Genomic DNA, 12,681 nt, shown 5'->3' with positions numbered 1-12,681 from the left:
GTTAATTGTCAATAAGCTTTGAATAAATTGGTTTGTTACAAGGTCAACGATATCGATGACCAGCTGTGCTCAATAAAACGCGGGATGCTTACCCCCATCTGCCAGCCGAGGATGCCAATGGAACCCACTCCTAAATCCAAAGCAGTTTAAAAGATCGTCTAGATATAAACTGTAAAAGATATAAACTGAACGTCTTACTATAGGGCAAACATTGTTTAATATATAGCAAATTCATTTTGGCGTGAAAAATAAAAGATAATCCATATTTTTGCTATACTAAAATATTAGGCCTAGGCAGAGGGACGTTACGAAGTTGGCTTATCACGAGACCATACTAATTGCGCATATATGACCACAACAGCATGGTCCGTATCACAGGGCAGAACTGTTTTAATCCACCGAAGCTATCTAACTAGATTCCACGCCAGTGACTTTCTTCAAGGTGACTACGACGATCAACGCTTTCGTAATCCTACTATATGCCAATCGTTGACTGACCCGAGGAACTCATCGTTGCTTATGGCTTACTCTTCCATTCATTTGAAAATATAAACTTCTCTTTGATAACTTCGCCGTTACCAGTTAATTTCAACTTGATCCAGACGGAAGTTATTTCATAACCATTTTATACCGTAGCGCTAGGGTTGCGAGACCCTGTTCACTAAATCCCGCGCATTGAGTCGTCATCACCCGAGCAACGCCGTGGATTACGTGAGCACAACTGCCACATTCCACACCATACTCGGAACAATATTTAAACTATAGCTTCAAGGATATATGTGGCGTTCTCTCACATTTCCCTATCTCTACACACATACGCATACACATTGACATGGTGTTTCTACTCATAAATCTCTGCGAACATTGTCGGAAACATCTACATACTATAAACCTCTTTTTTGTTTGTTTGCAAACCAAAGCTGTAGTTCGAAACACTCCCGTTACATAGATGTAGGTTACAGTTTCTTTGAAACAGGTCCAAGTCTCATAGAAACCGGTTGCAAGGGTAAATTAACAGTGATGCGGTTAGTTAATTAGGGCGTGTTCAGAACAAAAGTTAATATATTCGGGCCTTCCGAACAACTCAGAACAAGTACCCTAATATTTTTTTACTGTTAAAAAAACATGATATCATCGATTAACAGCCATTCGAATAAGGCTGCGCGCTAATGGACTTGCTTCGAAATAACTTGGACCAAATCACTGCCATTTTGACCGCTCGATCGCCCTTAGTAAATAGATGTTTTATAATGATTATAACTACGAAGTAATGGAGAACGAGCCATAATAGGTGGCAGAACTGATATACGCTGCAAATCAGAAATCTCCGTATCTGAGGATATCTAACAGCCCACTTCAACGGACTGTGGAATAGCTCCGCTAGATTGTGCCATTATTCCTCTGCAAGTTTCTTCGGATATCGCTCTGTCCGCCGATCAGACCCGTTCAGGCAATTCAATTAGCAAAAATGCAGCTCGTTAACGATCGTATCGATGTACTTATTTTCGCTAGGTGTTCTTTACCAAGAGTGAGTGACCGAGAGCGAAAGACCACCATTAACGTCCCGTTTTTTGTCGGCTAAGTAACGATTTGTCGCCTATATTTCTTGCTGTTTCCATCGGGATGATTGTCGCATTATAGGTCCGCTGCCAATGCCGAGGAAGCTTTCCCAGCCGTATTCAAGTGTTGGCGCAGGACAGCAGCAGCAAAAGGACGGTAATAATGAGAAATTATTAGGTCAAAAACAGGGCGGACAAGACCAGGGTAAACGACGAACGCAGCAGGAACCGATCGGTGCCAAACAGACCGGCGCAGAACCGCAGCAAGCGCAGATTATTCAGGCCGAGTGGGACCAGTCCATTTCGCGACTCGAAGGCTCAGTGGTGGACCATCTGTCGAAAATCCTCGAATCGGACCAACATTGTGTTGTGAGTTGGTTTGTCCTCGCGTTCGCTCGATATTCTTCTAATTACATACGTTAAATAAATACGTCGCTCGCTTATTGACATTGGCTATTTTTCCTTGTCTATTATCACCATCAGTATTTATATTATTATATTTATATATTTTGATCGGCAAAGAATTGACGACGATGGTTTTACCGAAGTTACAATAGACAATATCATTAACGGCAAACAATGAGAAAAATTTACACTACCATAAAGCTGCTATTGCACTAAGGACTCGTTGTTTGAAGCTGTAGATATTACTATTCTTATTATTGTTAATTTAATTATTCGGCAAGAGCCCCCGCCGTTCGACATTAAACAAAACCTCTCATCCTATTTAAAATGAAAAACGTCTCGGCACGATGGGGACGAAATCGTGACGGTGGATATTGATCGCCTGAAAGGTTTCGCATCTAGGAAGACAACGAGATCAAATTTTTTGGTACCTCATTCCCAATAATCTGCAAACAGCAGTGAAATTGAAAATACCTAATCATTTGGTAATCAAACGGATCGGCCTGAGTTTATCGTAGACATCATAACATATATTTATAACAATCTCTGTCCAAACATTACGTTAATCACTATCAAGGTCTTCATATCAGATCTAATTACTCGAATTTTCATCGGGTCAACCCGAACCTGACTGAGTTATAACTATACCCTAACCATCTTTTCACCAGTCTAGCCCTTGATGAACATCACGAGTGAGAAACACGCACTTTACGATCTAGATTCTAATCCGCGACGGTTTTTCTTTTCTCCGCGGTTCTGCGTAAAGAACGAGAGTATCAAGGATAAAAGGTAGTAAGGCCGAATAAGGCAATACGGACCAGTTTAGCGCATAGATATCTATATCTATTTATTTCTCGGATCGTTGGAATTATCCGCGGTGTAGCAACGGGACCATGCGGCCATATTGGCAAACAGTGGGTAATCGCTAGGTCTGCTTCATCTAACAAGGTGGACGAAGGGCGTAACTCTCGCACGGAGACACTCAGTGCATTTGGGCTCAGGTCGTTTTTACTGGGCAAAGAGAGCAGTTCCTATTCACCTATTGAAGAAATGCAAACTCCTCGTTACAGGTCTTTGTACACGATGTATGTAGCTATACACATGACAGACAAGTTCAACATAACTGTGGAAATATTATAATGTATCTCTGCGCTCTTTGAAAATTGTAACGTATCTCAAAACTCGCTTGATATTGTATATAATAGGTTCGTAATGTAGCCATGGATTGGATGTAATGAAGTCAATTGTCGGTAGTTAATGGATTCATTAAATCGAAATTCATATATATATATTTTATATACTATTTTGCCGGACGCAGGTGATATCATCGGCGCGCGTTCTTTGCGAGACTGTACGAGACTTTATTCTCAAGGTCCAGTCAAGAACCGAATGTGAAGAGATAGAGGCGAAATGTTCGGTGCTCAACGACAAACTCGATAGCCTTCTAAAGTCCCTGCACGAAGAGGAGCTAGCGCATCAGGCAATTGATAGCCGACCAGCAAGCCAATCGAATGTGGGAATGATGACAGCAGTAGCGAACGTAGCCGCTACATCCGTTGGTGTTCCGGGGCCTAGTCAGGTCCATCAACGGGTCCTGCCAAGCCCGAACGTGTCACCGAGCCGCTCGCCCCAAAGTAACTACAACAATAACAAAAACAACAATAATAGTAGCATAAATAACAACAACTTGAGTAACAGCAGCGGCAACAGTAGCGCAAACAGGAATGTGGTCAGTGCAGGGGAAGCAGCAGTGACGATTGTGGGCTTCACAACTTCCGGAAACATCGCCAGCACTGCCAGAGATGGAGGCCGCAGTCCGAATGTACCACCGTCGGTTATTCCTAGCAAGGTAAGTCGTCCGTTCGAAAGTAGAATAGCAAAGTACGATATATCGGTAGGCCAAGCTGCTAGTTGATAATTAGCAGCTAAATCTAGGGCCGAAGTTCCGAGTGGCAGCGCCATCTCAGGAGTTGAAGCGCACGGGAAAAAGGGGCAATGCGAAAAGAGCGAAAAAGAGGATGCAAAGACAGCAGAAGCATTTCGGAGTTTAACTGGTTCGTATTGATGCGTAAGCTGGCAACCGGCTGGTCTGCTTAGTCGGTCACTTCCCAATCTGACATATAGCTGCGGCATCCCGTGGGAACTGCACCATCTGGGCGCTAGTTCTCACATTTTAACTCGAGTCGCCAAAGAAAACGTAGCTAGAATACAATGCAAGACAGCTGCATTGAGTGGCGGCAACTAAGGTTCTGGTAGCCAGTGACGCCTGCACGAGCCCAAGTGCTGCTATTTTTGTCACAGCTATACGTGCTTGAAAGCGTGGGTACACATTTTTGCTGGTATGGTAGTGGCTAGCGCGACTCGGCCGGGAAGAGGGGCTCTGGACGGCAATAAGACTGCCCAGCCCAAACATTTAGAGCGCGGTTGGTTTAGAGCTGACGAAGGCAACATAAATTAGGAGAAAGAAAAACGTGTGCAGTAGAATGCATTATCTATATAACTGTAGTGGGCGTCTGTGTGGGCGCATTTTTCGAAAGGCGCTAACTGTGCATGCAGATGTGAGTAGTCCAGCGTCCATAGAAGTGACGAAGTTATACAACGTCATCGTACATTGTTGTACCATACGACGCACGTGTGTAAATAAAAGCTGTTTTTTTTTTCAGATGATTGCGGCCTTTGCTTTAGAGGATTTGCTCTTTTTTGCCACATTGATTTCTATCTTATCACTTCACTTGTTCCGCTCACTATTTATTGCCACTTTTGCTATTTTACAGATAAGCGGGTGCACTAATTTGTTGCAACGTGAAGCGCTTATGTGTCGCGCTAACAGTCTTAAAAAGGCTCTTCGTCAGATTATTGAGCACACGGAGCGTGCCGTCGATGAACAGAACGCTTTGCCTGATGACTGGCGAAGGTCAGCAGATGAAAGTGGCGCTACTGCGGGCGGCAATACATCATCGCCACTGGTGCCAGGTAGTAGGAGAAGACACAGTAAGGAAGGCGTGGCCATTCCCGCGTCCAGATCGGAATCGGTGTCTCCAGTACCGGTGGCAGGCTTTCCAGAAAAGGGCGGGACAGATGGCCTGCAACGTTGGCAAGAAACACGAAAACAGGCAGAAGTCGCAGATGGATCTATTGTCGCAGCACGGACGTCTCCCGCGAGCTTCTCACCACTGTTAGGGAACAAATACAACAACAGTGCAGCCATCGCTCATGATATCTCCCTCGCATCGGAGGTTTTTAGCGCTACGGCTATCGGCGGGGTTGACCGTGAACGACGAGGTTCAAACACGTCACTGTCAGCGAATATCACTGGACTAAGAAGGAACCGTGGCGCAATGGCAGCGGACACAAATGTCATGCAAGGTTCGTAGTAGTAATCGAAAGGTCACTTTTACTTTTTGCACCTATCATTAGGCAAAGTGGAATGGAATCAATGATCCTATCGAATAACTCAAGTGGACTCGATGAAATCGAACGAGTCCCTTTGTTTCAGTAGTTGTGTTTTATTTCTACAGTTAGTCGTCTCTCTCTCTCTCTCTCTCTCTAACTCTCTCTAACGAGCGAATGAATGGAGTTCAACATCCACTCTCTCACATTGACACGTTCTCACCGTTAGTTGTCCTAGTTCACGATTTATAGTGATAGTTAAGTGTTTTGTACATCTAGTGGAAGCATTGGATATACAACTAGTGCAAGCTAACTCATGGATAGCCATATTTTTTTTGTGTTTTTGTTTTTCGTAGAACATTTATGCTACCTAACCGTTCTCCTGTCTGATCACTCGTAACTATAAATGACCTCATTAAAGATCTTGTGTTCATGCGGCAACAATGTCACGTACAGCGGATATGAGAATTACATCAACTGCCCAGAACAATGGCAACCTGAAAAGGACCAACTTGACTGATCGGCTTCGTACCAGTCGTGAATTTGAAACTGCAAAAAAGTTCAAGTTACAAAGACTGAAGGAATTAAGTTTTGAGCTGAAACGACAGCCGCGCACAATGTGTTCTTAGGAAACTTCTTCTAGTCAAAATTCGAGTTTTTCTCTGTATTATCCTTGAAAGTGGCATGTAAGTCCACAAAACGATGTAAGTGCATTGTTGAAGTTTGGACAGAGATGCCGTCAAAACTTTAAGGGATATAGGCTGAGTTATACAGTTGGCCTATATAAAATGTAGCCCAAAAAAATTCTTTCATTTGTCAATGGGTCGTGATGATTTCCTGTTATGCTTGGTCTTACATGGTAACTATTTTGACTGATGCATCCATTAAATGGCAAACCTTTGGTTGAATTAGATTTCGTTTTGGCATCATCAAGATGGAATCTTATTCGATACATGGAAATAATAAGAAAATCACATCTTCAACTTAAAACATACCGTTGGCGTAGCTTATTATACAAAAGGCGCATACGTATCGATTTAGTATGTATGTCATTAAAACAATGTAAACACGTGGTGTTTCGCCCGCGCGTTTTGCCGATTCCCTTACTTCTTCAGTGGTCACTTCCTCTTTCGGTGACCTCGTTGTTTGTTAATGGGATCAGCCAAGGCCTCCCTGAGTTCCTACACTCAACATACGTAGAACAAAATAACTGTAGAAAGACGATATGCTCTGTATCGTGTTCCGCCCGACAGGAATTCATTCATCCATCCATTCAGGATTCAATAGCATTCCATTTACTTGACTCTGGTGAATGCGGATTGTTATCTTTCTTTGTTGATTGGTGTTGTTGTCGTCTTTCTTGTTTGTCGTTCGTCCTCACGTGTCCATCGCACCATTCGGTCAGTTGTTTTGCTTTTCTTTGTGTGTTTGTCGATCTTTTTTGTGGTCTGCGTCTCCCTGTGATGCTCTGTGCACGTCGCTATGGCGTGGTATCTTCGCAGATCGTTGCGAGCGTATGGCAACCATACCGTCCGCGCAATCGGCGTCATCGCTCGAAGAAGCCACGTCCGTAGCGTCGGCAAGCGCCGGCGGCGCAGGTGGAAGCTCGAGCTCACGACCGCATACGTTACCCATATTGGAGACGACGCCGGACTCACCTCAGCCAGCGCGAAGTACGACAACCACTATGTCAGACTCAGAACAGCCAAGTCCAGTGGGTCGAAGCCCAACGAGCGATGGCAGTGATCCCGATAATGAAGGGCTGGTAGGCACAACGCCTACCTACAGTTTGTTGCAACTGAGCTCACCAACCGCATCACGCCGAATTTCCAGTGGGTCGACGTTAAAGCACATCGGTAATATTGCCATACAATTAGCGGCAGCACCATCACTTGGTAAGTAATTACAAGACATAACAGATCATATAGTCTCGCAGGAGCCAGCCACAAACATGCCCGATCATTTAAATATCTATCTGCCCTTTTCCCTACGCTTATTTACAAGTTAAATGTAGCTTGAGTCGATAGGAACTATTATTCTAAACGAACTTTTTCCTAGTTCCTCAAACGTCGGTCTCTGGCTTTCTCCCCTTTCCCGTTACTCTGCCTTTACTAAAATAACGCCTATCCTTGTGATTCACTCATCGGAAAAGCTGAAGACATAACCCCTTAATGAATCGTTCTCTAACTCGTTTAGGTAGCGTTGTTTTTTTTTCTTCTATTTTGCTATGGTTTGTTCTTGTCTCGGTGCGATTTTGAGAAGCAATGATGCCTGTATCAAATGGCGAATTAACTATCTATTCATTGGATTTGTGTATTGTGCAAGCATTCGTTGCATACAAGCACCTTACAATTAAGTGGGTGCACAAGTTAACGTTGGCACCATCTTTGTACACGTATTAGTTTTTACTTTTGAGCTTTCACCTTCTTTTCCGTCGCTGTGACTATTGGGGCGGCTATCGACCGTGACAATAGTATGTGCCTGCAATGTTACGACCTGCATACGTACGCTTATCTACGAGCCTGTATGTGCATCAAGCACAAAGTAACTTTTTCGTATTGTATTTCTATTCATTCTACATAGAACATGTAGGTTAAACGTTCGAGCCGGTTGTTTGTCCATGCATGATGATCCGTCCGGTAGCTGTCTACTTCGAACAAGCAATTTGTCCTATAAACTAAACATAGGTAGATGTTTATTATCATAACTATTGTTTGCACCAGTCCACTGTGAAGACTTTTCCGAAGGAACACTACTTCGGAGTACGATACGTTCATCGAAACGCAATGCTAGGCAAATAGGAAATGGTGGCATATTGTGGAAAATATAAATTATGTTCGAAGAGTGACATTGAGGTAATGAAGAACGAAGCTCTAATCATTTACTAAGGGAAAGTAATACACGTGAGCAAATAGCAATAAGAATTACGAAGCTGAGTTTTAAAATACAAACTCTATACTCAACATCGAATTTCTAAAAGAGTTAAGAAAGATTAGTTTTTGGTAAGCACAGCAAATTGTCGCTTACACACGTTAGAAAATGCTGTCAAATGGCTAGTGTGTCTCTTCCTCATAAATACCGTTTTACTTTACCTTCTTACAGACGTTCCTTACGGTATAGTGTCACGGCTGAAATGCAACTTGATTAAAGCAGACCATTTAATGCAGGCGAGATTATTAGGGCGGTTTCGTATACAATTTGTCTGACGGTCCATCTTCGATCACAATCACCGCGGACGGACCCTGGTCCTTGCTAAGGAACTCTGTAGCTCTTATCGCTCTCGGCGTTGTCGATCGAAACCTTTTTTCGCTCTGAAACATTTCCAAATAGATGCGTGCCCTTCGTAGGAAAGTGCCAATTAATTAAATTTGATTGAATTGAACCTGATTTTACTTTGTTTCCGCCAATAGTCTGTCACATAACGTCGTAGATACTCTTATAGAGTCTCATCTAAAGTTCGATCTTACCACAAGGTAATTCAATCGAGTTACAAGTTGAGATAATTGATTTGTCGAAGTTACTTCTCTACCGAGAATTGTGTAAATTTTTTACTCACTCTTTTTCGTTAAAAGTGGGTAACAAACAATTTCCTTTACGGGTGAGATTCATATGCCTGTAGGAGAGTCATGGGTAAACCTTGTTCTATTTGTATTAAATCAAAGTCAGCCGAGACGCACCGAAATTCATATGTGACTTTTTTCCCCTCCTGCGTAGATGTTGAACAGACCCAGCGACACCGTGTAGCCAATTTCTAACAGACCTGAGCCGAGCTCTACCTCTAACAGGACCCATGATCCGCTTATTACATTGCTTTTTTTGTGCTCCGTCGGTTTTCTCCAAATGCTGATGCCGATTCGACGTTCATTGAACACACTGCGTGATTGTCATGTGGCCCGTTGACGCACTGACGCACCATTCCATCGTGGCACTATTCCAATTCACCTTGTTCTGGCTCTTCTTTTTCTCTCTGCAATCTATCACGTTTCGTCAACGGGATTGTCTTCGACTGTCAACGTGGCCCTTCTCATCTGCAGCTGCTGGAGGCGGGAGCAGTCCAGGCGGCACTGGCGCAAGCAGCGGAGGTGCAGGCATGCTCCAGATCCCATCGGGCGGTGCGCGATCCCCCGACGTCGACGTGGATCGGCGCATATTTCCGATTATCAATCCGCTGGCTTCCTTGCCTGCGTGGCCAAATCTCGCTGGCGAAAGCAGCCTTGTTGGCAAGGCCCTTCTGGCTAATGCCGACGCACTCTGCGCTGCTGCCTCGCCGCTGATGGACATCGATGACATGAACATGTGAGTCTAACATTTGACGAATTCACTTGAATTCACGAACAAAATATTTTTATTGGTAGGTTGAAGTTTACCTGCCATAAGCGCTAAATTGTCTAAAATATTTTATATATTTATAGAGTGCAATGTATCTTGGTTATGAACAGTAAGCTCATCAGATTGCATCGTTACACATCTTTAAATAGAAGCTATATTAGTTAGAGCTAAATCGTATCCTTATACTATGGCAGATAGCTCATGAATTATTAATAGCTGGGGAGACGCAAAGTTCTGGGCATACAAAACCTGAAGCAAGTTTTAACTTGTAACGTTTGCCTGCAAGTAAAATCACGTCCTAGCCTGATTGTCCTAGTAAGAGATTCCAGTGACCAGCCCCTCTGAAGAATGCCAACGAGTCTGACCATTGAGATTGCCTTTCCATATTTAGATAGGTGCCATCCAACGCGTACGAACACGACAGGCGAAAGAAAATGACAATATTTTGTATTATGTCATTTAGTAGAAATAAATAAGACTAAATTGAAATGTTGTATTTTGAGTACACAGATTCTCTTTTCGCTTTCGATTCTGTGGAAATGTTATGCAACTAAAAATAGATATACAAAACACAAATGAGGTTAGTACATGAAATAACATAATCTTCAATTAGAATCTTCAGGTGTGACCTAAAAGGAAAGCTTTCCACCTTGAGCACGCTTACGTGCAAAAGGCAAGAGAGTAAAAAAAAGAAAAGTATTAGAACGGAACGATTCTAGACCAACAAAATCATATTACTTTTTTTTGCAACGAAACGGTCTCGGCATAGAATACTAACAGGCCAATCGTGGTATAGCGCATAAGCGAGTTATGTTCAAAGTCGCTTAGACCCGGGTCGTCATTTCACACTTATATGAAGCCGAAAATAATAATAGCCTTGGGGCAAGCTTGTACCACATTTATACAACACGAAGTAAAATGGGTGCCAAGTTTTAGTCACAAACGGGTTTTAGAGATTGTTCTAAGCGGTCGGCCAAAAGAGCACTTCGGTGAAAGCTCTCTCGCTATGTTTCATCTTAAGAACAGAAAGGTTTGAACGAGGCTTCAGGCTAACATGTTTTTGTACGTCACTAATATTGAAATCGCACAAATTTTCTCCAGGACATTTTACGTAGTCTGCAAACAAACTGCCTAAAAGTCCGTTAGATTCTTCGTTGAACGCAAGCAAGGAAACATTTTTATGTGTATCGCACCTACTCTTCAGTGGCTTGATATTGGCAAGGTCCAAGAAGGCCATAAACGGCTACATCTATTAAGAACTGGTATAGTTTTCTCATTAAATGTTTTTACAAAATATTGTTCTTTCACACATACATCATAGTGATTTCTATGACCTAATGTGATGCATATGTATATACTAGCCTCATTGGCCAACTCGTCCATGTGATAATAATATTATTATTATTATTATTACCAGCAAAGCAGCATTTCTAAAAATCAGGCCTTTTTTCCGCTCGTGCAACCAGAAGATTGTGCCGGTCTATCCGGTACAAACCCTTTAGGGGATATACTTCAACGATGCGAGCGAGCTTAAGAATCAAGAGATGAAAAAAGCCCGATCAGTTAGGAGGAAGATGGAGCAAACATTCCTAATTGAGTTCTCAGACGATGTCTCAAGAGAGCCCGGTACTGGCTTTGTTCTTGAGAAGCTGTACGTTTTTACGACTGAGAAAGCTAACTTGATTTTCGTAAAAACACGCCATAATCACCGCTTTCTTTTGTGAGACAAAGACCAGCCCTCGGATAAGCACTTTAGTGCATTCGAAATGTAGTTCCTATTTAAAAACAACGCTCTTGACTCCCAATTCGTTATATTTTTTGGTGGGGTCTGACTCCATGGCCGAGCTTTACATACAAATACGTCCAGGGCAGACACAAACTGCCTCGTTGGTGTCAGCCAGTAACTGAGAGTAGCTCTCTGAACGAGTAAAGACCGAGATGTCTGCGAAGTTAATGTCCTGCCACAACATTTTAGGCGAGCCACTCGCCGTATTTGAAGGCTTCAATGTTCTTATTTACAGCGGGTTCATTCCGACCCATTGAAATTTTTATGTTTAGAGTTTAACTGCAAGTGCACGCCCATACATTGCTTCCATCCAAACACCGTAACGAATCAGTATTATCATATCTTTAGGAAATGTTTAGAGTAGAAGCATCGATAGTTATGGTATATTTGTGAAAATATTCGTTTTTTTTTTAGACCTTTAATAAGTATCAAATAATTTATTATATAATTACTTTTTGAATCCATAAATTTGACCTTATAGATGGATGCCACCATTTATTTAGTTATATATTGACACACGTCTGCCTGTCGTGGTTAACTCAGCTCACAATTTACCGCAAATAGGAAGACCACGTTCTACCGATTCATGAACTGCTTCGGGCGCTTCTTCGAGCCAAGAAAAATCGTATTAAGTAGGCCTTGTTTGCGGCTCTCATCTCGTTTGGCGGGCCAGATAAATGTGACGCTCCAGACGATTCAGTGCCGTAACTGCTTCCACCTCCGAAGAATAGATGCAAAGAACGAAGTGAAACCACTTCACTTACTGGCAGGGACTGACAGTTATATGGTACACCGCCTATTTTAGGCATCGCTTGCGTAGATAGGATGCAGTGTATAGCTAGTGCGATGAGCGACCGCCTCTGGATGAGAAGGCTGGAACAATTGTCGTTGCGGACGTTACGGGATAATGATATGTTCGCCGTAGGAAGTCTTTCTTGTGTGGTGACTTCAACAGGCCCTCAGAAACAATGAACAGATATTACGTCGTTCTTTTCTTATTGAAATCCCGCAAGCAGAAGCTTCACGTGACGCTATTTGTCACGGCACGGCTGATCTACTGATTGTTCTAATGGGAAGTTTTAATGGTTCAACGCAAGATAGCGTCAGAATTCGTGTTTTTGTAGCTGATGGTGCGTGGTGGCGAGCGGTGTGGACTAGCATTGAAAAGAAGAAACCTAATAATAGCAAGCGGTGCCAACAACGATTGAATGG

The 12,681-nt window shown here is 42.9% G+C and overlaps 1 protein-coding gene across 7 annotated transcripts in view; it reads left to right on the top strand.

Moving 5' to 3' along the window:
- LOC111261893 (diacylglycerol kinase delta) overlaps positions 1–12,681 on the top strand; it is a 102,799-nt gene that overhangs the window by 50,958 nt on the left and 39,160 nt on the right. For 6 of the 7 annotated variants that reach the window (XM_022835733.2, XM_022835730.2, XM_022835732.2 and 3 more), the window contains exons 9-13: positions 1,642–1,928; positions 3,283–3,813; positions 4,739–5,330; positions 6,857–7,249; positions 9,389–9,650. In XM_022835733.2, coding sequence (XP_022691468.1) covers positions 1,642–1,928; positions 3,283–3,813; positions 4,739–5,330; positions 6,857–7,249; positions 9,389–9,650 — 2,065 coding nt within the window. The remainder of the gene's footprint in view (positions 1–1,641; positions 1,929–3,282; positions 3,814–4,738; positions 5,331–6,856; positions 7,250–9,388; positions 9,651–12,681) is intronic. The other variant, XM_086968879.1, reaches the window with a different exon arrangement.

Source organism: Varroa jacobsoni, unplaced genomic scaffold (genome assembly GCF_002532875.2).
Source record: "Varroa jacobsoni isolate VJ856 unplaced genomic scaffold, vjacob_1.0 scaffold_609, whole genome shotgun sequence".
NCBI lineage: Eukaryota > Metazoa > Arthropoda > Arachnida > Mesostigmata > Varroidae > Varroa > Varroa jacobsoni.
Note: the sequence above shows the minus strand (reverse complement) of the source record. Positions and strands in the feature narration are given on the sequence as shown.